A 27,459-nucleotide genomic window follows, 5' to 3' on the forward strand; every position below is an offset into this window, starting at 1 on the left:
GGCCCGGGAGGAATGGTTGGCACTTTAATACCACTTATTTCATGTTCAAGATAAGTGCATCCCTTAGAGTAAGAAATACAGGGAGGCATGGCTAGAGGCCTGCTGGATGAGCAAGGAACTCATGGATAAAATGAAAGGAAAGGAGAAAGTCCATGAAATGTGGAAAAAGGGCTGCCCACCTGGGGAGATTATAGCAACTTTCTCAGGGCTTGTAGAGATGCAACAAAGGTCAACATGCTCTTGGAATTAAACCTTGCAAAGGAAGTAGAAGATAACAAGTTCAGGGTTTTTTTTTGTTTGTTTGTTTGTTCTTTTGTTGAACTTGAATGCAGGAAATTCTGTATTAACGTGTAGAAGAACTTCCAACCCCTATGATTCTGTAAACTGCATGCCTCATGCATGTTGAAATGTAACCTTTGCAAAATAGTGGTTAAACACATCTATTGATCATGAGTTGGAAAGGGCGTTATCACACAGCACTCCTGGAGGTTTTTAATAAAATGTTTAACACAAACAACTGTTTCTTAACTTCAGTGGCATGACCAGATAAAGGCAGTCTGAACGAATGATTGTAGTTAATAAGTTATACTGCAAATTGTACTAGTTTAGAGTAGAGGTTAGGCTAAAACTTGAACAGCATCAAGTCAAAAACTAAGTTCTGGGTCATAAGAAAGACCAAGGAAACATCTTGTGTAGTAGTAGAATGGGCTAGATAGTTAACAGTTGCAGCTATATTTTATTTCAGCTCTCTGTTGTTGTGCTTAAGACTGAACAGTGTTCTGTGCTAAAAGTTAACAATGACAGGTGTTTCAAAGTAAAACCTGCCTTTTTTTTAAAGGCTCTAAGTGGGGTTTTAGCAGGTAGGCAGCACTGAGCAAACAATAATGCTATTTGTACAAGTAACCCAGGTGATAGATCTATTTATGACTATGCATTGTGAAAGCTAAGACAGTTTGTGTGACATGACATAATCGTATTTGTATTGTGACTTTGTCTTCTGCCCAAGTAAAATTAAATATTTGTTTTCTAGGTTATTGCAGTGCAGTTCTTTTTTTTTTTTTTTTTTTTTTTTTTTTTTTTTTTTTTTTTTTTTTTAATTGTATTAAGAATTACTTCATAGTTTTTTTAGATGCTCATTGCTAACAATGGATTGAAAAATGAGTTTGACAGTTTTAAAACCTAGAGCTTCTCCAGGGCCTTTTCCCTTTGTTGCTAGATGGGAGAGTGCTAACACTTAAGAAAAGGAAAACAAAGTAGCAGACTCTAGTATTGCAGAAGATAGTAGCTGGAATGAGCTATAGCAAGAGATGACTGAGTATGTGGAATTGCTACATCTTCTCTGGGGAAAGGGTGAGCTAGATTTGGGTCAGATATTGCTTCATGCATGTTACAAAAAGTAAGTCCGGAATTCCTTTATTGAACTGACTAGAGAATTATCTGGTGAAATTCACTCATGAGGACTGTCTGCTAATCTTGGTGTGGGTATCTATGACTTAGCATACATAAAATCAATCTTGCTGATTTGCAAAGTAATTTTATACATCTGCTCGTCTTAGAGACAGTGGCTGTGTACTGTTCTTTTGGAGAGCTGATGCGTGAGCTGACAGGCATGCAAGTCACTGCTTCCCACAGAATAACATCTAAGCAAGAGTATTCTCTTTCGAGATGCCACAGAAGGAAGTGGTTGCTGTGGGTTGATTCCACACTTTGCCTGTGAGAGTTTGAGTACCCTCTGCATTGGAGCTCCATTAATCCTTCTTTTTAACTGTTTCATTGTTATCTGCAATTTAAAAGTTAATTGGGTGAGTGAATGTGAAGAAATATCTACTTTCTTACTAAATATTATGGGCGTCAGTTTGTGATACTAAGAAAATATTTTATTGACTGTAAGCAACGAAGTTGTATACTAGAGGTGAACTTCCACCCATTTATCTGTTTTCCATTTGCTATGTTTCAAAGTTAAGCAACAGGCTGTATGAGTAGTTAATACTAATTTTGAGACCTTAATCTAGAAGCTTGCATGGGGAAAAAAACATTTTCAAAGATGCACATAGCTTGACTGGGCCTTCTTGCAAAATGTATTTTTAGGTGTGTTAAGAGCTGCTTTTTAACATCACAGATAGCAATTCCAGACAACGAATGTTTAATCATGAAAAAATGTGCTCACTGTGTTACAACAGGCCTTTATAGCCCACTTTGCTTGGGTGCTAAGAGGAGGGGAAAAAAGTGACGTTGATTTTATTTTTTTTTTTTTCCCACTGATCAGAATCACAACTGTAGGGTTGGAAGGGACCTCTGGAGATCACCTGATCTGACCCCCTGCTAAAGCACATTCCCCAGAACAAGTGAAATAAAAAAGTGTTCAGGTAGATTTTGAATATTTCCAGGGAAGGAGGCTCCACCATTTTGGAAAGAAATGCAGTGTTCTCATTGTTTTCCTGTAATAAATATCTTAAATGATTCTTAATGCTAAACAATTTTACCCTTGAACCCTTCTTTTTGTCCCCTTTTTTGTCTCCTAATTATTCAGTCCTCATTCTGCTTCTGGGATGGCTTGTGGCCTTCATTTCACTCCTTCTGTCTAAGGGAGGGAGAAGAGGAAGAAGACAGATATGTGCTCTTTTTTTTTTTTCTCAGTGCAAAGTGGACAGGAACTGAAGGATCCCATCTTGGATGTGCATGCATACATGCACCATATAATCTGTATCAGAGAAAGCTAATACAAATAAGGAAAACTCATAATAAAGCCTTAAAACTAGAGGTTTTAAAGGCATTCGTACATTAACTTCAAGTCAAACCATTCTGCACTTGGGGTTTTTCTTGCTGAGGGGTTTGAGGCTTCAAAACAATATTGCAGAAGTGGATGTTCTAATCTCTTGTTGATGCTGGATTATGACATGATATGCAATCCATAGTAAAGCTTGGCCTTTTTTCATAGGTAATATTTTAAAATTCAGTTGGAACTGAGGCTTGAGCTTGTAGTCAAGCTGAGATGACCCAGAGTATGATGTACACAGTTGGATTTGAGCACTTGATCCAGCTGACATTAATGATGTAACCAGCAATTTGTGATTGCAAATGAATCTAAAGCAAGTTTGCCAAATCAGTGGTTTGACTCAGTAGCAGCTAGATTCTCAATTAAATATTGGATCTCCAGTATCAAAGAGAAAGGCTTTTGTAATCTGTGCTCAACCATCATCTCCCAGGTAACTCTTAAAGGTACTAGCAAAGTCTGTGTTACATTCCCTTCCTCTTTTGTCCCATTAGTAATGTACCATTATACTTTTCTTATGAAAACTTTTCACACGAGGAGCTCCTCTTGCTTAAGATGATTTCATTTGTGGGAATGGATCTCATAGATTGAAGGTGATTCCTGAAAATGCTGTGTGTGCAAAGGATTGCCTCTTTCCATAGTCTGAAAGCTAATCGAGGCTGAACAATGAGACACTAGTTAAAAGTAGCAGGTGAAGTAGCTTGATGTTAAATTCACTGGTGGTGATATTTTTTTACAGCCTGGATTGCTGTATAGGGCTGATGTGATTTAGTAGTATGTCATGGTGAAATTCCACTCAAAGTTGAACTTCAACTCCAGTACAGTTGGTAGTCTCACTTCATTGCATTCTGAGAGTAAACAGGCCTTCAGGAGCTGTGCTGAAGCTTATTTGCAGGTGATTTTATGTTACTTTTTTATTTATTTATTTATTTATTTTTACATCCTGCTTACTAGAGCAGAATAACACTATTTTTTTTTCTCTCCTAGAAATTACAGCCTGACCTGTTTTGTTACATGATGGTAGTTTACCTTGAAAGGAAACATTAGATGCAGGTTACTTCAAACTTTTCTTCAGAGGAACTTGGGCACAGTATCTTGATAATTTATTGAAAACCTTGAAACATTTACCTCAATCTTATTTCAGTTCAAATACTGCAAAACTGTAATAAAACAAGTCAGAAGCAAAACTGCAAGCCCTGTTTGATAGTATGTGATAAAAAAACATTCAGAACAGATTTGCTGTGGCTGTTAACATCAGTGCTTATTCTTACTTTATTCCTCTCAGTTGCTACCATTTTTAACCTGATTGACTTTTTCCCTTACTGAGAATTCTGTTGGGTTTTTTGAATTTTTTTTCCAATATCTTTTTCATGCAATAAGCCTTTGTCTCACCATGAGATTATTGTTTCAGCGTTGACAGAAGTTAGTATGTTTGTCTACATGTGAATGGCTTATGAATAATGAATTATTGCTTTTCTGTTCTCTCCACTTAGATCTCAAGAACCTGTTTGACCTTTTGCAAATATTTTGTAAGGATTACCGAATAATGTGATGGAAGGTAGTGCTCACAAACTAAAGTTGCAACACTCCCAAACAGGCTGAAAATATAAAATGCCTTAAGGCAGCTTTCTCTGGCTCAGTGCTAGGGGTGGAAGGTGTGCAAGTTTTCAGCTTGAAGTCCATCTGTCTTTCAGCTGCAGATTCAGATAGGGTAATGGCCATCCAGAATGGCCACTGAAAATGTGCGGACAAGAGGATAGCCGAGCTCTTGTGGAAGCTGACATATCACTGTGTGTTCAGATGGCACTGACGTATGAGATTGCATGGGAGTCTCTAGGAGATGAGTCTCCTGGTGGTCAGAACCCTATCACTGATCTTCCACTTCCCCTAGCTCGCTTTATTCAGTCTATTGTAATTACTTCACCCTCCTAGACCATATCCAGATTTCTTTGTTGTTCCTCCTCACCAGCATTAAATAGCTCTCTGAAACATTTTGTTTCTTCACCCCGATGTTGTCTTTACATAATAGATCAAAGGAAATGAAGCACAGTAATTGGCTGCCTGACCAAACACCTTTTGTTTGACTGCTTTAGTGAAAGTCAGCCCAGATGTGGCAATGACTAACCCCCTGTCTGGGCAGAGGTCTGTACGACCTGTTCCCTGCAGGCTCTGCTGAAGTAGCAGATGCTGGGCTCTGGCAAGTAAGCTGGCCAAACCTGTGCTGCTTTCAGTTACGCAACCATTAGTCTGACTAAAGCTGTAACCTTTGACTAAAGTCTAATATATTTTGTCTCTCTTGCATTTTTTCCCTGTGATTTTTCAGTTAAATGCAGTTAAATAAGGTGGTAAGCCCGGTTAAATAAGTTGGTTGCCTGAGATGCGGTAAAAATCCAAATTGGCACATCTTAGGAAATTAAGAAACCACACAGCAGCATACCTCTACCTAATTGCTCTCACACTGTATACAGCTTTTTGGACAACGTTCCAAACGTTGTGGAGGGAAATCGGGAAAGAGAAAGAAATTTATAGCCATTTTGCCTGCTTTACTTATTACTTGTTGTTGTGCAGACAAAGGTACTTTGGGCACTGAGATCTTCTTGAGGCCTAAAACAAATTACAAGTTTTTTTTTTTTGTTTTTTTTTTCCCCACTGGTTCTTCATCTGATGGGTGTGTATGTATAAGTTTATAAAGAATGCAGGGTAAGGGATAGTTTCAGCACACATGGAAGTACAGCTGTACTCTTCACTCTGGCTAAGATTTGTCTGTACTCTCACAGATACAGCTTTTTGCTTCAAAGCAAGCATTCAAGTACTGAAGTTTTCTATTACTTACCATTCAACATTACAACACAAGACACTGAATATGCTTGTTTCATTAATTTCTAGCTGTTGAGCTGAGGTGCCATTTATAAAGAATATTTGATACCAACACTGGCATTTCTTAAAACAATATTTTTCAGAGAAAATTTATAGGAAGAAGAAATTCTAAGTATAAATTTTCGATGTCATTTATAATAGAAATTGTCCTGGACTCCCCCTTTCAAGATATGACTAAAAAAAATTAGACTGATTGGAATAAAGGCCATATTTTACACTGCCCATTGACTATATTGTGCTTCCATCATTTTCCAGACATTTAGAAAAGGCAATCTTGTGCTAGTGCTAATTTTATCTCCACTCTGTTTTTTTCATGTGCCATAACTTTGTTACATAAGAGTCATTTTTCATGTTTTTCTGTTGAGTTGCATAACTGTAATTTGTATCTGTTTTATTGTTTGGCCCATGCAGTGATTATCTTGCGTGCAAAATCTCACCAAGCTATTAAATGTTTTACTGAGGTAATAGAGGCAGCCTTTTTTCCAAACCTATGCTACCTATCATTTAAAAGTACTGATAAGATTGATAGAAGATAGCTGTGGAAGAGTTTGGCAGCTTCTCCTGTTTGTTCTGGCACTGATCCATATTGCTAAGGCTTTCTTGCAGGGTTATCCAGCAGCCCTCCATAACAACGTTACTCCACCTACTGTTTTGTGCAAATGGTCTTCAACGGATGGAAACATTTGAAGCTCATTCTTTCTTATTGCACCTCCACTTACTGTAAATTGCACTGGGAGTCCAATAATATCCAAGGTAAAAAGAAAAGGCAGTTCCTCAAAATCAGAAGTTATTTTAAATGAGTACTTCAAGTAATTTTAAAAGGCTATTAAAAGTAGTAACTTGCAGATGAATGCTAATGTTGCTTTGTGCCTCAATGATGTGATTCTATGAGTAAATGTTGGTCGACAGTGGAGAAAACTGACAACAATGTGAGTTCTCTGCCCCACTCCTTTTCTTCCACAGTTTTCAAGAACCATTTCTTTTACTCCCATGGTTCTGAAATAGCACTTTGTGCTGTTAACCTCTAACCATGATTGCACATTTTTCAGAGCAGAAGATAGTTTAATTAATAACAAATCTCTTACGTTCTGACTGATCGTACCAGGTTAAAGGCTTTTATTTAAAAAGTCAGTGCTGAGTGTTTCTTAGTTGAAAGTAATTCAGGCAATCATTGCACAAACAATGCAAAGTCCATTCATTATCTAATCAGAGGCTTTCTTGTATCTTTCCACCAGGTGAAATTTCCATGTATTAACCTCTTCTCCGTCACTGTTATAAGCAAGCAGTCTTAACTGCTGATATTCAGATGACTTTTTTTTTTTTCCTCTCAAATTCACTTTTTCAGAAGTTGCACTTTCATTTCAGGGTCTGAGGATGAAGTCACAATGGATGAACAGTTACTAATTCATGAAAATACACTGGCTTCTCTCAACAGAGACTCACAGTATCTAAATTAGCCCCTTTCTCTGCTTTGCTTTCTGACTGGCAGAACCAAAGTCCAAGTCCTCTGAGCTAGTTAAAGTTCACCTTGAGCTCTTTAAGCTGCCTTCACCTTGATGCTGAGACAACTCTATAGTTCACTTAAAACCTTGAGTCTGCATCCTGCATTCCCTTATTCTCCGTGTCAGTGCGTAAGACCAAATTCTGGCACTCAACCTTGTTTGTAGCCAATTTAAAAACTAACTAGGATATGTTCAGGACCAAGAGAAGCTCTGTGTCATCACGAGTTCAATGATGGTCATTCCTGAGAGCAAACAGAACTTGTATAAACAACTGTGTAACTTTACACTTTTACTTGCCTTCTTGTTCTACTTCTCTCATCTGATTTTATTTGCAGTCCAAACTCTCAGTTTATTTCCAGAGCTGTTCAAGAATCAAAGATTATTAAATGTTAACAATGGAGGGACTTTTTTGTTCAGGTGATTAAAATGAAAAGGTAAACAGCAACATACACTCTTTCTGATAGTCCTAGGATTTTTGAACATGCAAAATGCTGAGAAACTCCTTAGCCTTAAAAGTACCATTTTCCATCAGTGATATCGTTACAGTAAGCGACGGCAAGATATAAATCATTATGAATGCAGACCTGGTTGCCCGGTTTTCATTTATTACAATTTACTGCACATAGCAAAATGGTAGGAGCGTGTGTGAAAGTGTTGCAAGTGATCAGGGTGCTGGAGCTCTGGCTGAGACCGCAGCAAATGCTGTTTTAGCTCAACTGTGGCCTCTGATGGAGAATTCTGGCATTGCAAATCAGTTGTCTCAAAGAGCTGTTAAGAATTTGAAATACAAAATTGCACTCCTAGGAACAAGTGATTGTTCTGGAATACAAGAGTAAATTAAATTTAAAATAGATGTCTGCAACCTTTTAACATAAGGAATGCTCAGTACCACGCAATTCAAAAAATGATTATTCTACTTCGTTTCAGTTTTGCGTAGAAAAGAATTAATTTCTGATGCTGTGCTGCCTATCAAACATTGCCTTACTCGTACGTCTCGTCCAGGAGCTGCACTTTTTGCTGCAGAATGTGATAGAGAAACACTTGGTGCCTTCCTCACCACCCCCCTCCCAATGGATGTCAATAGAAATAGCTTTATTGTAGGTCTGAAATGCAATGAATGTCCTGGAGATCACTAACGGAATGTGTAGGTGCTGCATGTTTGAAGGTAAAACGTTGGCAGTGTCCTGTACTGCTGCTCTTCTGTGTTCCTGCTTTCCTATGGATGGGAGAATAATCGGTTGGGTGAAGCCAAAAAGCCCACCTGGGCAATGAGAGCAGCAGCTATGATTGGTAGTGAGCACACTGCTGAGAAAAAATAAAGTACATCATCTTCCTTCTCTTTTCCATGCGAATGTCATCTTGATTTGCTAAAATCAACACATGGCTCTCAAAGACGTAAAGCCAAGTCTAAAATTTGTTCTTGGTCTGAAATTCTGGTCAGCTGGGCCTGCATGAAGTTCATCACTACTTTCCTTTTTTGACCAACCATATAGGAGGCTTGGGACAGAACAACCAAGAATGTGTTTGGAGCTGATAAAGGAAATTTCTTCCTGTTCCCATGCTGCTTTGACTTAGCATTTCAGATGACAATTCTTCTAATATTTGCCTGGCAGCAGAACCTGTATGCAAGCTCTTTGGAATAAATAGTGCTGAAGAAGCCTCCTTAGGGTGAATGAAAATCCTCCCTTACAGGATTTTCACTGGATAAACAGCCAACTTTGTTCTGAGGCTTTCCCCTTTAATGACTTTAATGTTTTGTTTAAATAATAAGAAGTAAGTATTTGGAAAATTATCAGTACGAGAATGTCACTCCAACTTCAACATTCAGTCTGAATTAAATCTTGCTTAAAAATATTGATTCTGAGAAGTGACAGCACAGATGGTAATATAATTAGGTTATGTCCTTGCTTACTAATAGTAGAGCAAAAGAAATAAATAATAATTATGAATAATAGTTTAATTAGACGTTTGATTTCCTTTCTTGTTTAATGAGAACTTGCGTATTGGGGAAAATGTGGTAAGAAATGTTCCACACAATCATTCCTACTTCTTCTGTAGCTCAGTTTGAAGATGATTTAACTGGATTTTACAATAAAAACTAAAGCATATTCTTCTTGCACTTTGTGCCTCCAGGACAAGGTTAAAACTTTCAAAGCACATTCTTCAAGATCAGACTGCTCAAACTTGCCATCTTCTGAACTTGTAAAGTGAACCTTCAAAGAAACTGCTGCTTAGAAATACAGTATTTTCCCAAGCTTGAAGCAGTAATATGCAATGCATATAGTTCAGTTTGTGACAGAAACTAGCTGACTTACAATCAGGCTTCTATTTTGTTAAGATTTGGCAGGATTTTAAGGAACAGAGTGTGAGAGCTAAGGCTCTTCCAAGTTGTACTGGTGACTGCCATGGTTCCATAACAAAGTCCTTGGCCTCTGCATTTCTTCTGTGCTAGAAGCAGGTAGAGGTGGGAATCATCATGCCTAAATAGAGGAACTGATTTTGTTAATTTATGTGATGTCTGGAGGCATAATCGGCCTGAAATCCTTGCCTGCAATTAGTAAAACATGTATCATTTACTGTTGAAATAGGCTAAGATGCTATTCTGGCATGTGGAAGGGCTGACGTCTGGGTTTGACTTTTGCTCCAAACCAGGTAGAATACAGGTTTAACCCAGATGTTGCTGGAGAATGACAAATTCTGTCATTTCATGCAGATAGTCAGGATTTACAAGGATTTACACAGCAAGAAGCTGTGATTCATCTTAAATGATGTTTTGCAAGGTAACCCCTTGTGACAAAGGTGGTGTGCAGAATTACATGCTTTCTGAAGATACAATGATCCTGTGTAATACTTGTGCCTGCCTTAGAGGAAGCTCCCTTTTCACAGCTTAGAATGATACTAGGTAGGCATTAGGATGTAGAAGGCGGTGCATTTTCTGGCTGAGAGCCTTAGTAATGATGCTAGATTTAATTCTTTCTGAATAAAATGGCTTCCTCAATATCTTTGGAGATTTGAAAAAAGGACATTTGCATTGGCATTGTAAATGTCGATAGGTGAACAGTTTCCACGTGTAGCCATTTAGGATCTTGATTCTGTTGCCCGTTGATGCCTTCAGTGGTACAGGAAGGCAATGTATGAAAAATAATGTTGTATGTTTTTCTGCTCTGCTTTAGTTTTTAGAAATAGATGTGTTATCTGCCTTGGGAGAAGCGTATTAAATTGCCTGTTGTTTCTATACTGCATTCATGAGCGTGAAGGAACAGCTGGGCAACCTTTTTTCCTGGCTGAAGTTGCCTGCAGACTCTGTTGGATCATCACAGCTCCATTAGAGTTACAACACTAACAATTTACAGTAGTTGACCCTTTTAAAAACTTTCAGATTTTTATCAGGTTGTTTCTAAGCTATGCTTAAACAGGCCACTCCCTTCCAAAGAGTTCTGCGCCGTGTGCTCTGACTTAACAATATCTGAAATAGCATCTTGTTCTTTGCTGTATCTGCGCTGCTTAGATTGGCTGCACAAGGGGGAAGTTGTGTTGATGGATTAGACTTTGGGATTAGCATTATCCCGTCTTCTGAATTTCCATTCTTATGGCAGAGCTAGATTAAGTTATACATTTTTGAGCTGACTGACCCTGCCTGACCTCTCCTCGTGGTGATCCTCACCAAGGCCCCAGTGACTGCCCAGTCCCAGCTGTCCTTGTCTCCACAGCCATCAGGGCTGGATCTCCCTGGGCCTGGTGCCAGAGAGATGCCTGGTGCTGCCCTGGTCCACATCTGGAAGTTGTGGGACAGGCCCAGGCTACAAGATCCGGCCTCCATGGAGTGGTTCTGGGAACTCTTGAAAGGAGTTATGGCAACACGAGAGGAAGAAAGGCATACATCTTCGTTCATGTTGTTAACAAGTTGCAGTGGGCAGGAAACTCTACAAACCTAAGAGGAAAATCTATTTTACAGTTCACATTTTAAGAACATCTCTACAGTAAATCTTCATCCCTGGATGTGTTTAAAAACCATTTGGATGTGGTGTTAAGGGACATGATTTAGCAGAGGGTTGTTACAGTTAGGGTAGTATGGGTGGTCATGGTTGGACTCGTTGATCTTTAAAGTCTTTTTCCAACCTCAGCAATTCTATGATTCATAATTGGATTGGGGCCTAAAGGCTTGTTGATCTCTTTTGGACGTGGCACAAGAGGGCCACCTGGCTGTGTTTTGCAGGTAGTGTGGTGGAATGTTGGCAATTCCTGCTAGTTTTAAAGAGTTTGAAAGCTTGATTTATTTGTTTATTTATTTATTTATTTATCTATCTATCTATCTATTTAGAAGCCTAAACAGAACATTTGTACTATATTTTACTACCTAAATTACACAGGTGTCAGACACATTTGAAAATCTGCATCCCTCAGTTCTACATCTTGTCATAGTCTAAGAAGTGTTTCTATGTCAAGTTTAGTGCCTTGTTTTTCCTTCAGCCAAGCTGTTTTCCCATATTATGAAACAGGCAGCTGCAATAAACGTTGAGCATTTTTTCACAGCATGCCCTTTATGCTGTGTTTATATCCCTAAGGAATTTATTTCCCAGAAAGATTATCTGTAGCTGTTATGCAGATAAAAACAAACACGTGGCTGAAAAATAGGAGAAAGAGGAGCCTTTCCAAACAAATACGCGTAATTTCTGGAAGAAACCTCATTGGTAGTCATCTCTAATGTGAATTTTGCAGGCTGTTGGTAGTGCTGGGGCCTGATCTAGGTTCTGAAGTCAGTAACCACCATCCTCCATTCCAGCTGCTGCCCATGTAATCCCATGTAGTGCAGTGCCTGGAATGGGGGTTGCTGCAGCTGTTCTTCACCTGATAATCCCAATTCTTACAACAGACACTTGCCATGAAAGCTAATTCCTATTGCAAATAATACCACGGTTTTCTGAGTTGCAAGAAAAAGGCTTTAGGGTTAAGGAAGTCCTCAGTGACCTGGGATTATGTAGAGTAATGTGTGCAGAGTTGTCCATTGGAAAGCAAGTTTAGAGGCCCATTGAACTTCCCTGAATGCCACTTGCGGTAAGGCTAAAGTAGTTGATACATTTACAGCTGTAGCTTAAATTTATTACGTTGAAGAAGCAAACCTTGTAAAACTACAGAATAGTCATGATGCTTCCAAAAGCCGCAACTGAATTCTCACATACCGCCTTTCATTCTAACAAATTTGCTTATTGTAGGGTTGATCTATGGAGCAGCTGAGGGCACACACCACACGTTAATTTTACTGGTATATGTACAACACTGCTGTAAGCTGCTCTGAAGTGTTCAACTGATGTCTGCATAGATGTGGGCAAAAGCTCTTTAGAAACATCTCCACAAATATTCATTTACATTTCAAAACTAATCTACTTCAGCAAATTCTTGTACCCTATCCAGAACTGCTTCTTCCTAATGCAGAAGTAACTTGAATTCATCTTCATGGAAAAAAAAAATAAAAAAATCAAATACATCAAGTGTGTGTTGCTCTACATCTTTTCACAGATGGAATTAGCAGATAAAGGTAGTAATTACTTGATACATGTATTTCAGAATTGAGATTGATTTTTTTTTTGTTAACTATGTTGACTGGATATATTAAATCCAGGCACATAGAGGAGACTGGACTGCACGTTTCAGACAACACATGGATTTCTGGCATATCTGAGAAATGCAGTGATTTAGAGTGGAATGGATCAGAAGTGTGGTTTTTCTCATCAAATGGAAAAGAAGCTTTTCTACTTTCTTTAGAAATACTGTAACATAACTGGGAAATGTCTCTAAATATTCCCCTTTAAATGGCAGCAGAACAGAGAGGAATTTCGTACTGGTCATTGACATTATTGGCTGAGGCAGGGAGACAGGCAGGATTTAATTGTCACTTGAGCAGCAGATAAAGATATTCCTAAAGACTTCCTAGCAGACAGTGCTTGGCAGAAACGACTCCAAAATTCAAGTGCTTTTTTTGATGCTGTAGCCTGTTTCCTGTAGCAGACTCCAATGAATTCGTCCAGATGGGCTGAGGGGAGAAAGGGAGGGGAAAGCCTCTCTCTCAAGTGTCCACTGCAGCTGGACCATCCAGATTGTGGCGTGTTTTGTGCCAGGCATTTGTGGGAGCACTGAGCAGTTCATATCTTGTTCTCCTGCCATCCGTGGGCATTCTTCCCAAACTTGTACACCAGCCTTCTGTCTACTCGTTCCAAAATGCCTGTTTTATAATAGTATCTGCAGGGAAAATAAACAAAAAAGTAGTAGAATTCAGATTACTGGAGTTCTTTACATAGACATCACAGCCAGAGAATAGAATGGGAGTCAGTGTACTCTTTCCAATCTTCCTTTCCATTAAATTGCTTTGTTGTGACTTAAAAGAGCTTTCAGCTTTCCCAGGTGCCTTGGATTATACCTTCCACTGTTTGAAAATTACAAGGAATACAAAGCTTTTTTCTTAGCTGTATTTTTAACTAAGATTACCACAATTCAGCAGAAACTGCCTATGTTTCTGCTGGAATAAAAAGCGTCATTTAGCAGATATAGTCCAAGTTCTCAGCTGAGTTAATGTGATAGCTTTGTTGCAATCAGTAGAGTCGATTGCACCACTCTACCACTCTACATCTAGCCCTATGATCCTATGTGACACAAAGGAGACTGAGTGCTCTCTCGTGGCCTTAGAAAAAACAGGAAGTACCAATTCCTGTCTGCCCATTGTAAGTTTTCAGGATAGTAATGAGATATGGATGTTGAGACAGAAGTCAAGTGAGGTGAGGGGCCCTTCCACCAATTAACTCACCGAAGTGCTCTGCTCAGTTTTTCATATGTCATTCTGTCATTTTTCTTCCTTTGTCCCCACATCTTTGCCAGAGCTTCTGATTTGACAACTCGAAAAATGCCTTTTCCCCTGTCCTCCCATTCCAGAATGCCACTGTTTTCTTCAGGAGAAAGGAGGAGGTCTCTTACAAATTCCCACAGATGTGAACTCTGAAGGTCTTGAACAGGAAGAAGACAGCTCTTCAGTAGATGTTTTCTTACTTAGGCAGAATTATATTTACGTTTGTCACCAGCTAGTTATTCCTGTTGTCTGTTTGCACTTATTTCAATTAGACTCTCCAAATGTTAGTGCCTTACCTCTCTACAAATGGAATTAAGGGGCAAATAAGAAGTGCTCCAGAAAATATCAGTTAAGGGCTTTTACAAATATTTATGGTGCTAGAATCTGGTTTCTACTCCAGGAATTTTAGGAATTTAAAACAGCTTTATTTATTTCATTCACTTATCATTGACAACTTTAACATATGGTTTAAATTGGTGCTTTTAAAAAAATTTTAATGTTCATCTCAAGTGTTTCAAGGGAAAAATTGTAACAAAGACTGGGCTGGCTAAAACTGAGATAACGAGTGCCAGTTTCCCAGCACTGGTAGACTGTTTCTTTTCCTGTTGTTTCACCTAGCTCAGAGATGTGTTTGCACACCAGATGTCCCACAAATAATGGGACTCTAACAAACAAAACAGAAAAGAAAAAAGAAAATGCAGGTGTAGCTATTACCTTAACGTAAGATTAGAATCGTAGGATCACCAAAGCTGGAAAAGACCTCCAAGATCATCCAGCCCAACCATCCACCAATATTTCCCACTAAATCATGTCCCTTTCCACAACATCTAAGCTTTTCTTCAACACCTTCTGGGACAATGACTGAACCACCTCCCTGGGCAGCCTGTGCTGCTGCCTGACCACTCTTTCAGAGAAGAAATTTTTCCTAATATCCAATTTTACTTATTTGTAATTTTACTTATTTGTGGTATCGTTAAGGTTTCTTTTGATAACCGCATGGAGCTGAAGAGTTAGAACAACATAGGTTGTGTAATCTTGAATTTTGAGTTTCAGATATGTACTTACTTGTTCTACCATGACTGTGACATTCTTGGCTGCTGATGCCACCTGTCTTTATGCATGCTTTATCATGCACTGGGACTGAACTGCAGAATAACGTGAGAAGTGAAGAAGGAACTCCTGAGTCTGGTGGCAACTTGGTCAAAAGGTCACCTATGCAAACACCATGCAACATTAAGTCAAAGAGGGTATGTGAGCTGCAACTTTATCTCTTTAATAAAACTCCAGCACAAAACTAAGTGCAAGTGAATAATTAACACAACTGTGGGGTTTGCAGAAGGGTGATTGGTGAAACCTCGTGAAAGCAATTAACAGTTAAGACCTACAGATTTATTTCATGGGGTAAACAGTAGTGGGATAAAAGTAACAAAATAGGGGAACTTCTCTGAAATGTGTTTTCCATTGGGTGCAACTTAGTGTGTGTGATCATGTTTACTTACAGTCCTTGCTGGATAACTTTGTTTCTTCTAAGTCAGTAAAAAAGGATGTGCCTGTGAAGGTAAAACACAACCCAGTGTTCAATGCTTTTCTTCAGAAGACTAACTACTGAAACCAGTGAAATAATTTTTCAACTTCTCCACTGCTAAATTGATTTATTGTTTCCACTTCTTGATCTGTCTTGATCCTCCACTTTCCTTAGCCTTTGCACCACATCTACTCACGTGTCTCTGTTTCTCTCTCCAAAGATCACTCGCAGCTTCTTTTCACTCCGTCCTCATTCAGTCTCTTGAAAACTACTTCTGCATCCTTCCCCTACCTAACAATCACTTTTTCTGCTGGAAACCAGATGTGCACAGGCCTGAAACTCTGTGTTAGTAGGTTTGTGTCACCTTAGTAAAGGATCCATTACATTCCCAGTACATAAATGAATTTTTTGCCCATACCAAGCTGCATTCGGAGAACTTAATCCATGCTGAGCAGTCCAACACACAAAGTAAGTAAATGATAAACTTAGGCCTGCTTGTAAAGATGCAGTTGGGTGCATTGCCTGCTATGTTGTGACAGTCTCGTTACAGGACTGTGTATATTGCCTTTCCTCACAGGCCTTGGGCAATGCAGGGGGTGGATGGGCATGGTTTGTTGTATTTAACTTACACTCAGCTGTTCAGTGTCAGCTCTCATAATCTCATCAAACAAAACCGGTCTACTTTCTGGGAAGCAGAGCAGTCTTCACTCTGTTGGGTTACAGGAATAACTGTGTATTATGTCTCTCTGTATCCAGTTTGGATGTAACCCTGGGACTGCTGCAGGTCAAGCAGTTTCAGCAGAAAGGCCAAGGATGGAACAGCACTGGAGCCTGCATGAAGGTTTCTGTGGCCCAGGGAGGAACCTGGTGACATGTGGCTGACCCCGTAGCTACATCAAGAGTGGAGGACACAGCTGTGGCTGTGTCCTTATGTAGGCTAATACCTAAGTGCCCTCCTGTTTTGCTGTTCTACAGCATGAATCCCACACTTTCTGTTAGCAAAAACTTCACTCAAAAAAGCACTGCTTTCTGTTTTGCATTTGGTTTCTGGAACACTCACCGTGCATCCTGATGTTCTGTAAGATGAAATACAAGTATTCACCACAAATGCCTGCAGCATCCAGGAACTCTTCCTGGGTCATGTTGCAGAGCTGTAAGCCACTGATATTAAAATGGGAAAAGGAAATGCAGTTGGCATCTAGCTTGTACTGGTCACAGCAAAACTGCAGCCATTCGCAGACGTTGTGCTTACTCCAGTGCTCCGGGTTGATGGATGTCCAGAAAGAATCAGAATCTGTAAAATATTTCACCAGAAAGAGGAACATTGTGATGCAAAGCTCTTCATTTTAATAACCACGTTCCAAGCAAAACTCATCCCTCTTCTTTCTTCTGTTATGGTTGCAGACTTCCTTCCTTATTCTGTAAAAGAACACCAGGCCCTACGTTGTGCATTTCACTTACTGCTGTTGCCATGCAAATATGCATGCTAATTGTCTTAGACCTTAGACTGAGAGAAACTGCTTACATGTACAAAGGACAATGTACCTCTCAAAAACACATAAATAAATTTCAAAAAGGTACAAGAAAATTAAAGAATTTGTGTGAACGTGGCACTGTGTGGTAACAATGAGTGATGTATTCCTGGGCTGAAATAACCTGACATACTCTCTTTCAGTGATATCTGTGGCAGTTGGGTAAATGCCATTAATTTTCATCTAAAATGATATTAGAGCTATAGATTGAAATACTTGTTGTTATGTTAGAAACTGAAAAATGCATTACTTTTAATACGTCTCATTAATTGGCTTTAATTATCTATCTGAATCATTTATTGTATTCCTAGAGTGGCTTAAAAGTAAGTAACAACAGGAGGGCAACAAAATAGCATGTGAATGAGAGGAGTATAATGTAAGCAGAGATTATTTAGTGCATTTTCACATCTAACAGCATTGTATTCTTGACTTACATTTCCCACTGTCTTAGTTTGGTCATCCATTTTTTACCATTTTATTTTCAAATGAATCCTGAACATCTGATTTTAGGTACTGCTCATATGAAATGGCAATTCAAATTAGGCTATGATAGCACTGCGAGCAAAGTGAATTGTAGCTGTCATTTGTCTAGACAACCAGCTAGTTTAGAGTGCAAAATGATGCAAATAGGCTGGGGGAGTTTCACAGTAAAATGAATTCCAAGGGCTTGAAATTGTGACAGAATAACTGAAATGTGGATCCTGCTTTCGACGTGGGCTTCTGTTAAATAATTAATACTTCTAATTAGAAGTCCTAAAAGTTTACAGGGGAATTTGTGGTTGCTTTCATGAATCATTCCCAGGCTATAAATATCTTCATCTCTATGCACATATGGAATTAATGTAATACTGAACCTCTGCTGTGACATCCCTGTAAAGCAAAGAGGTGGGCAGAAGATCTGGGTCTACCTTTTGGGGCCCATTGCTTAAGGATATTTGAATCTGACATTTTATTCAGCTCCTGATTTAAAAGGGAAATCTGGTGAGCCTGACATTGGGTTGGCTGCTCTAAGCCCTGCAGATGGCATACACCTGGCTATGTCAGAGTCTGGAGGTTTCCTTGGGGGGAATGGGAGTGCTGGAAACACTGGGCTCACAGGGCTTCTGCCAGGAAAAAAAAATTGCTTTAATACTAGGTTTGAGCTCTACAGGAATCTCAACTTTAGAGGCTGCTCAAGAAAAGCAGAAGGCTGAATCGATCTCTTTTGGACCAGGCAGACTATTTTTATTTAATCCTGTGCCAACAGCCTCCAGCCCCCTTAGGAAAGGTGGAGCATCCCCAGGTACCCAGCTAGACAGACAGACTGCAGAGAGGCCTTTCTGTGGATCGGGCACACGTCCAGCCTCATGTTTCCTGAGCTGCCCTGTGAGCTTTCTGTCCTTCCATGGGTACAGTGAATTATCTCACAGTGAATTGGCCATTGGTCTTGAAAATTTGACTTGACAGTGATAAATATCAGCTTTGCAGGCAGTACAAATGCCACAGCATGTTTTTTTCATGGACCAGCACTCATCCAGTCTAGTTTCCTTGTTTGCTTTGGCTTTGGAAAGGCTCAGATTTTTTTTGGAATATTCCAAGGCCCCATGTTAATGTACAGGATGAGTGCTCAAAATGTGCTGACACCGAGGTGTAGCATTTGCATGTGCTCTTGCCTTTTAGTTCTTATATCTAGGTTATACATACAGGGGAGCTTCCCCCTTCTTCCAGGCGATAGACGTGACTGAGGTACCGTGCCACTTCAAACAGCCTGCTGGAAGAAAAGATCAGCTGAAGACAAAGGCTCTACGAAAGGATTTCAGGTCTTCTTTTAGAGAAAAAGTAAAGGTCAGGTAGAATTTCATAGCACTGTTCCAAAAGTGTAAGGCAAAAAGGCACCTGGCAGGAGCTGGGTGCAGGTAGCTCCCTGTGGCAGGGCAGCAGTGTGCCTAAAGCTACGAACAGGGCACCCAGGAGGACGGTGGTGGGCAGCTGAGAGTGGAGAAGAGACCCTCGATTCAGATGTTGCCCTTTCCACTGGTTTTAGACGATTCCTACCATCTATTCCATTGCACTAATTGTCTTGCTGGGCCTCTCCTGAAACCTGAATATTTTAAACCCTTTAATGTCACCCAGCACCCAGCCCTTGGGAAATGACATTTGTAAGCATAATCCCACCGGGCTGCAACTGTTGTTTCAGTCAGTAAGCCTGGTTCATGTCCTCCAGCTAATGCTGCGCTGTGAAAATGAGTCTCCTGCCTTGCAGGCGATGTGTCTTTATCTGTAGTGGCAAGCAAAGCTGAGGAAGACATGAAGTCCCAGGTAGGTTCAGCAATGCAGGCCAAGAAAAGTCAGCTGTCCAGGTTTTCCTGGGATGCCCTTGTTTCTGCATGGCAACGGCAAACCAATGTTGCACGTGTGGTTACAGTTGGGGAAAATACTTTTATCAGCCATAACAAATCTGGGTGGATGCAATTGAGTCTGCTCTCTCTCTATATATAGCCCAGCTGTAATATAAGGCAGACAGCCCATGCCCACCTTTTGTCAGTTGGAAAAAATACATCTCATTTAATCATAATGTTTTGATTTTTAGAGGCAGAATTTTCACACATTTTCTTGTATTAGTTCCCCAGTATTAACACTTCTGTATAATTTTCCAGCACCCAGTGATGGAAAATGAGGACAAGAAATGAAAATAACACAGTATTTCAGTGTCACAGATTTTAGCTTCCTCCACTTTGTGTATATAAATAAAGATGCCTCTAAAATGTAAATCCTGGTATGTTCTGATTGCCAGAAAGTGAAAATGTAAGAACATTAAGATGACTAATGTGGAAACTGTAAAGGCAGATTAACCTTGTAGTTCTCATAGGAACATGAGGATAGGCTGAGCCCCAGACTGAAAGTCCCACTAAGTTGGGCTCCTTTCTGTGATCAGGTTTGCAGGAACAATTTCATATTTTCAGGGAAACTATCGGACTTGGACTGGTACATATAGATTAATTTGAGCTTGTACATAGAACTACTAACGCCCTGTCTGGCACAGGAGCTGAGTCTAGTAATAGCTTTAAATCAGTGATCTGCATCTGACTCTTTCTAGGCAGACTTGTCGTCTATTGTTCATCTGAATATATACATATGTTTTATATATATTTATGTATATTAATATACATTTCCATCTGGAATAAATTTGAACTTGACCTCACACTTTTTTTCATCAAATCCAAAACAAGTTTTCAGAAAGCGTTGGGATCAGAGCCCTGAAGCCTGTTGCTGTGACCAGGAGGCAGCGCAGGATGAGTTGTGCTGACCCACATTCTCCTCTGCCTTCAGTGCCAAGTTCTCCTCAAATTGCTGCTCTAGCACTGCTCCTGCACCACTGCAGTAGTTTTTTGGTGTTGTTTTTTTTTTCGGTGCTAGACATGTTAAATGTGCTCCTCAGCTACTGTGAAGGAAAGGAAGGAAATAGGAACGGAACTCACAGGTTTTACAAGCTTGGTTTAAATTTGATTCAGAAATGATTGTAACCATGAGGGGTTTATGGGAAGTTTAAAAGCATCAGAAATTGAGCAATAAAAACTTGTGAAGGAGGAAATGTAGCTTCCACCATGATCAGAAAATGATAATTATTTCCTCTGTTCAACTTTGCTTGGCAAGAGGGAGTCTGACCTGATTGCTGCACAAAATTCTGCTTCTAGAGCAGAGAGAGCTTTGCACTTAGCTACAAGCAGAATCTGACTCAACTTCACTGCTGCACTGCTGTCCACCTGGGTGAGCTCAGAGCTGCCCAACTGTTGAGTTGCAGAGCTCACGCTGATAACAAGGAGCAGATGGCTGTAATGCTAGGAATTGTCAAGATGCCTCAGAAGGGCTGCTCTGCCTTCAGCAAATGCTGATCTGCTGATAGCAGAACTACTTCATAGAGTCATAGAAACACGAAGATTGGAAAAGACCTTTAAGGTTATCCAGCCCAACTATTTATCTACCACCTATATTGCCCACTAAACCATGTCCCTCAGTACCACTTCTTCACATTTCTTGAACACATCCAGGGATGGTGATTCCATCACCTCCCTGGGCAGCCCTTGGGATCATTTCAATTTCAGTGATTTGATGGATTTTCATTTTTTAAACAACAACAACAACAAAACCAAGGTTGGATAGCAGGCAAATGTATAATATGAATCAAGGCAAAACTGTGACTGACCCCAAATTAACTTTAAGTAGAATAACATTAGACTTTTTAAATTGCATTCTTAAATTTTAAAACAGAATACTTTCTGTGACTTCTGTAATGTCTAGTGAACTTTAGAATTTCATTCTAAGTTGGAATGAAAACTAATATTAAAACAGTATACAGATATATATATATTTAAGTAAAAATTTAATTCCTGCACAGCTTTAAAGAACAGCCTTCTAGTTGAAGCAACATTTATATTCTACCTAATATACCATACAAACATGGAACAGACAAATTCAGCCATATGGAAACAAACACTAAGTCCTCAATGGCCATGGATTAGCACCAACAGAAGCTGTGTGGAAAGTTTTGTTCCTTATTACTCAAACTGTGCCTTAGCAGGAAAGTACTTTTCCGTAAGGCCAACACTGTTCTCACTTAAGAGGACAAAAATAGCTTCCTAAGAGAAAAATACTGCATAAAATCATAAATCTTCCCCAGATCTCACCACAAGGTTGGGTCAGTATTGTGACTTGGTTGTGTTACCTTTCTTTACAGAACTGTTGAATGATTCGGAGAGAGAAGGACTGTTCGGGAACTGTATGACTGACTGGAAGGGAGATTTAGAATGAATTCCTTTGCAGAGTTGGGATGACCGTGTAAGGTGTGCAGCCTGGTGAAGTGCAGGGTCTCCACATGCACAGTCAGAGAATTGCACACTTAACATTGGCAAATTCTGCAGAGGAGAATTTGATGTGTTTCTAGACCCACACAGTTCTCCAATAGCTTTTGAAATCCCAGTTATTGGCAGCTACGTGTGTGATCTGGTCATTGACAGTCATCACAAATAACTGGCTCAGTATATGGCTGAAGTTCTGTACGGTAGAAGTGATCTCAGGGACAAATTCTAAATTCTAGGCAGATGGGATAAACAAGGAGTCAAGAATCTGCCTTTCAATTGCTGCCTTTCTCTCCTTGTTGACTGCACTTTCCTTTGAGGGTTCCTTCCTGCATTACTTATATCACCTTGCTAAATGGGGGGAAAACATTGCTTAAACACAAAACACTGTTCTTTCTGTGCACCTTGATCTTTTCTAAGCTAGCAATATGCTTGAGGAAGTTAACTGGACCAGAAAAGGTCCCCTGCACATAGCAAGGGGGCTGAAACTAGATGTTTATTATGGTCCCTTTAAACCCAGTTCATTCTTTGATTCTAAGAGAAAGGTTAAAAGAGAGGGCTCAGCCTGTTTGGCACTCAGTTTATCTTGAACTAAATTAAATTCAAATTAACCTTGAATTACTGAAAATTCTTTTCAATTTCAGTTTCTATCTACATACCTGTCTGATGGTCACAGGTGGAATAGTCATCTTCAGTTGTCCCAAATATCTCTGTCCAAGACATCAGGGGATCACAAACCATCATGTTTGACAGAAACGTGCTGGGTGTTACTGAATCCAGCATCACCTTGAGACAGCAATACATTAGTTGATGAAAATATTAAGAGTGCTACTTTTAAGTAGAGCAGCATTAATTTCTTGGTGTGATTGCATAGATCTGTGATGCACCAACGGCCACCACATAAACTTCAGTTGAAGTTAATGATCTTTTGAAAACTAGTAAGATGAAGTAAGACATTTAGCAGGAATGCAGGAATGAAAACACCATAGGTAGACTTGCAGTCAAAATGATTGGAAAGACATATTCCTAGGGATTTGAAAATGCAACCTATACATACAAAAATAAGAGTGACAAATAAACTATTAAACAAATCGTTAAATAATTAGAAACACGTGGATGAGTTTAACTTTATGACTATATGAGATTGTGGTAAAAAAGTCCCCATGTATGAGAAAATATCATTCTGGCCATAAAGATGTTCACTGTGTCTATAACACACTGCCATAAATGTCAGCCAGGCTAAAGCATGAGGAGATTAACAAAGCCTGAGGAAAACTAAGAATTTATGTGGAAAATTAGGGAACTATTACAGATGTTCCGTGCTTCAGGGAAGGGGATTCTTGCATATCTTGGTGATATTTCAATGAAATAGTAGAGGTTGGTGAAAACATGATCTATGGTAGAAATGAAAGTTGGCACGGAGAAGAGAATTGTGGTCCATCCCACTCTGCCTATGTCACATACACATAAGTACACAAACATGCAATTTGCTGTTCTTCACGGCCAAGACTCACAATGCCCAAACCCCCACAGCTTCCCACAAGCGGTAGGAAAGGTGATGGTTTGGAAGGCTTGAAGGAAATAATGAAGTGGATTTTAAAATGTTCATGTTTTGAGCACCGAGGCTCAAGGCAACTGCTCAACTGCTCAAGACAATTTACTCCTTTTCTTCAGACCTAAGCTGCTTCTGCCTTTCAGAACTAGTGATGCTCCCTGTAGGACTCTTTTATTCCTCTGGCAGAGTGGTCCCTAATGTCACATATATTTACAAACCATTACAATGTCAAAACAGTGGCTTTTATTCCTATCTGAGTTGCTGCACAATATAATCCAAACAAAAATGAGCACAAAACGCTTACTCCAATTTTTCTGCAATTGTTTTTGTATTATTGGAATGAGATGATGTTGGCTTGCTATACATAGAATTCTGAAATTCACAGTGTCGGGTAGAATGAGCAGTTGTTTCTGAACTCTGAAAGGTAAGAGTTCAAATCAGGCCCATTTTTGTCTTCACATCAGTTAGTCCATGGAACAATTCCTGTCTTTCCCAAAGAGGAAACTAGGACATAAGGCACTGTGCTTTTAAAATCCACTTCATTATTTCTTTGAAGTCTTCCAAATCTTTCTCAACTCTGTACAATGGTGCAAGCATGTTGGCACAACTGTCTCTGAAAAATGGTTTGAGACTTTTAAATTTGAGAAATTTGAGACTTCATGTTACTATCTATGCAAATGGAAATTACTGTTTGCCACAATAGAAAAAAACACTTCTGAGGCTCAGTGGGATTTTTTTTTTTTTGGTAAACTTCAGCAGAATTTCAACACTCATTTATCACCAAGGGGTGGCAGGACAGGCACACGCAGAAGAGCTGGATAGGAGCTCATGGAACAGGGAAGAAGGTAGGGAGAACTACAAATCACTGATAACTCACTTCAGTAATGACAGGACAGTGCTAGAAAAGTACCTCCATCTGTGCAGTAGGTGATTCCAGTTTAGCTGTGCTAAATTGGAAATACAGGAAAGAAAGAAGTATCCAGGACACGTGCAGTGACAATAACGTTCCCAACCATTCCCTTGGCAGCCAGCACACTCTATTTTCCTGTGACAGTCATCCCCAAATGGCACAATGATCACCTGGCTGTGAATACACACATCCTGGTACCAACCCAACAAGCAGAAAGAAAACCCCCAGAGCCAACTCAATTTTGGAAAAGTGAATAAAATATCTCTGCAGGTAATTGGAGAAATGTGCCTTAAGAATGATTGCTAAGCTAACCTGGAAAAGCATCTCCCCCACTCTTGACACCGGTCTGCCCATAAATAAGATTTCACATAGAGACAAGAATATCTGGAATGAAATCCCCGTCCTTCTCAAAACAATTTTCCCCTAAAATTCATCAAAGATAGAATTTTACTGTATATTTCTTTTGCTTATCAGCAGAAAATAATTTCTGACAGTTTCACAAGCTTGCTAGAAACACAAATGAAAAAGATGAGAGGACGATAAGATTGACACATCCTCTTCACAGTAAAAACCATTTATTGGTTGCATTTTTTTTAGGCTAGTGCTTTTAGTAGAAAAAAAAAAAAAGTTGAAAATAGTAATGGCTTACAGAAAAGAATAGATTACCTTTGAAGACTATAATTATTTCTCCATCTGGGTAAGACTTGACCCAGAGAGAAGATGAAGTTGCTATTGTTTTCATCATCGCTATGCAAACATTAATGACAGATTAGTAGATTCAGTGCCTGGCTTGTGAATTTTCATGATGATTTTTCCAAGATGGAAAGTAGATTTGCACAAGGTAGAATGATACCCAGGATGATGGATGAACTAGAGAGAGCAAAGTACAGTCTGAAACAGATCCAAAGCCATTGGTTTTAGAAAAGATCTGAATGAGTCACATGCTTGATTTTGTAGTTCCCTGTGAGGAAAATTATTTATCCAAGCTGGGAAATCAGTTCCGTGAGAGGAAGGTCAGCTTGAGCTCCCACTGAGCACTGGGCCTGGGCTCCTGGGTGTGGGGCAGAGCTGCCAGCCTGACATCCAATAGCTTGGCTGTGTGCTGTGACAGGGTAGCATAAGCCGTTTAGGAAGGAAAAATCCTGTTTTACCCATATGCAGCTTATATGCAGTTGCTCCTATACAGATCTATGTACGCTCCAGAAAATAATGTTAATTCTTAACATCACTAACAAAGGTAATCTCTTTTCAAATACGTTATGCAAACAGGATGTTGGTTTGGGTCACGTCGAATGACATTTCACTGTTAGCTGGTGCTGCTTAGATACACACATGGGTATCCACTTAAATCCACTTTTGGGAAACAGAAAGGGGAAGAGGCATTCACTTGTTTAAACAAAAGGGGAACTTTACAATGTTGGCTTTATCCCAGCTGGTGACTGATTGGAAGAAGCAATTAATTAGCTGTCACACTGCAAACGTTCTCTTCTGATTTAATGAGACAGGCCTAGATAGTTAATTTATTAAAAAGCATTTGTTGAGGTTCACGCATGCCTCCTCTATTAATTCATTAAACCAATCAATTGTTTATCATTAAGAAAGGAGGTGATGCACAACAAAAGTGGCAGGCAGTACATCAGCTGAGTGCCTGATAAATCATCACAACTAAAGCACCTTGGCAGCTGACAGCTCTTTTGAAAACAGCGACTTCAAGAAAGAAATGGAGCTTACTTGCAGGCGGACGCTTACTCCCGATGCAGCAGCTAAATCCAGAAGCAGCCTTGGGAGCCAGGGGGAGCAGGAGGCAGCAGCAGCACAGCCCGGTGCTTGGAAATAAAGCCACCTGTGGGACTGTGATATACGGAACACCTTGCAGACAGGTTCGTTTGGTTTTTCAAGTTCTTACACACACCCCTTTTGATGACAGTGATAATATATAGTATAACACAGCTGAGGGAACGGGGGAGAAACATTCACAAGTGCAGAAAGTTTACCTTTATCCTGCATTGTTTTCTTCTCCTCCTCTGAAAAGTGTTCATTTACGTAAGCCTGACTCTTGGACCACCTTAGGCAAACCCAGTGTGTTTAAGCACTTGAACTGAGGTGGCATTTTCACTCTTTCCTTCAAAGCCTTAGTATGTACAAATGGTTACTGAATTATATTCAGAGACCTCAAATCCCAGGAAAGTGGCATTCTCACCACTTCTGACAAAGACCAGGAAAATGACTGGTGAAAATCATGGAGCAAAACACTGACAGCGTGGGAGAAAGTACAGTGCTCACCTGATGTCAAGTGACATCTCTACTCTGCACGTAGAATCATTAAGGTTGGAAAAGAGCACTAAGATCATCTACTCCAACCACAACCCCATCTTCACCATGCCTGCTGACCATGTCCCTCTGTGCCACAACTCCATGGCCCATGAACACCTCCAGGGAAGGTGATTCTACCGCCTTCCTGGGCTGCCTATAGCACTGCATAACCATTCCTTCTGAGAAGAAATTTTTCAAAACTGTTTTATATCTCACAGGGCCTGAGATCCCCCAGACCTGCAGGGTTGTAGCCCAGATGCAGCTGCCTTTATGTTGTTACTGACTACCAAATTATGTGAATTTTCATGAGGATGATGCTTGGCATCATTAGAAGCAACAGATCAGAGACACCGGCAGTAGAGAGAATGAATTGGAAAATGAAATGAGCACATCTAATATTAAAAAACAGTTCTTAATATAAACGAGGAGGAGCTTTGGTCAGCCTAGATCAAAATATTTTTGTGCCCCAGAGCTCCACATTAATTAGTAGTCTCTGGAGGATGCCTGAGTAAATAGCACAAGTTAAAGACTTGCACATGTATGACACCTCAGTTCTCCAGAGAGGTGCTGCTTCTAACGCTGAGGATACCTTGTCCTTTATATGCCTAAGGCAGGCTTTGGACTAAGGTTTTCCTATCTTCAGAAATTCCACAGCCGCAATTGTCATTCAGGGAGGAGTTGAAGATACTAAATGAGGCAAACGCAGAGCCATCTGCTTGTAGGATCCCTTTGACTTAGTTTTCTGCTTTTCTTTTAAGCTCTTGCTCCAAGCTGACGCGTTTGCTTGCCTGATTACTGC

At 39.8% G+C, this 27,459-nt stretch overlaps 2 protein-coding genes across 4 annotated transcripts in view; one reads left to right on the top strand and one right to left on the bottom strand.

Annotated features, from left to right (window-relative positions):
- The window catches only part of EHF (ETS homologous factor), a 90,927-nt gene that overhangs the window by 189 nt on the left and 63,279 nt on the right, over positions 1-27,459 (top strand). Inside the window, exon 1 of one of the 2 annotated variants that reach the window (XM_048949861.1) lies at positions 5,470-6,403. The exons of the other annotated variant lie outside the window; for it this stretch is intronic. The gene's annotated coding sequence lies outside the window, so the exon portion shown is untranslated. Of the gene's footprint in view, positions 1-5,469; positions 6,404-27,459 lie in introns of those variants that run through there. 2 annotated transcript variants of the gene reach the window in all.
- On the bottom strand, positions 6,398-26,220 carry ELF5 (E74 like ETS transcription factor 5). Of its 2 annotated transcripts, XM_048949864.1 has the most exons (7): positions 26,079-26,220; positions 22,542-22,668; positions 16,576-16,809; positions 15,490-15,540; positions 15,056-15,202; positions 13,952-14,147; positions 6,398-13,389 (listed from the first exon to the last, which is right to left on the bottom strand). In XM_048949864.1, the coding sequence occupies exons 2-7, from the start codon at positions 22,663-22,665 to the stop codon at positions 13,293-13,295; spliced, it is 849 nt and encodes a 282-aa protein (XP_048805821.1). In that variant the 5' UTR covers positions 22,666-22,668; positions 26,079-26,220; the 3' UTR covers positions 6,398-13,292. The 2 variants fall into 2 exon arrangements, with proteins under 2 accessions (XP_048805821.1, XP_048805820.1); XM_048949863.1 differs by having other exon boundaries at positions 22,542-26,220.

This window comes from Lagopus muta, chromosome 6 (genome assembly GCF_023343835.1).
Source record: "Lagopus muta isolate bLagMut1 chromosome 6, bLagMut1 primary, whole genome shotgun sequence".
Taxonomy (NCBI): Eukaryota; Metazoa; Chordata; class Aves; order Galliformes; family Phasianidae; genus Lagopus; species Lagopus muta.

Coding starts and splice junctions, on each gene's coding strand:
- ELF5 (XM_048949863.1), bottom strand. CDS start 22,686: ATGTATTGCTGTCTCAAGGTGATGCTGGATTCAGTAACACCCAGCACG. Junction 15,203..15,489: donor AAAGTTATCCAGCAAGGACT/GTAAGTAAACAT, acceptor GTGTTTGCATAG/GTGACCTTTTGACCAAGTTG. Junction 13,390..13,951: donor AAACTGAGCAGAGCACTTCG/GTGAGTTAATTG, acceptor TTTTCCCTGCAG/ATACTATTATAAAACAGGCA.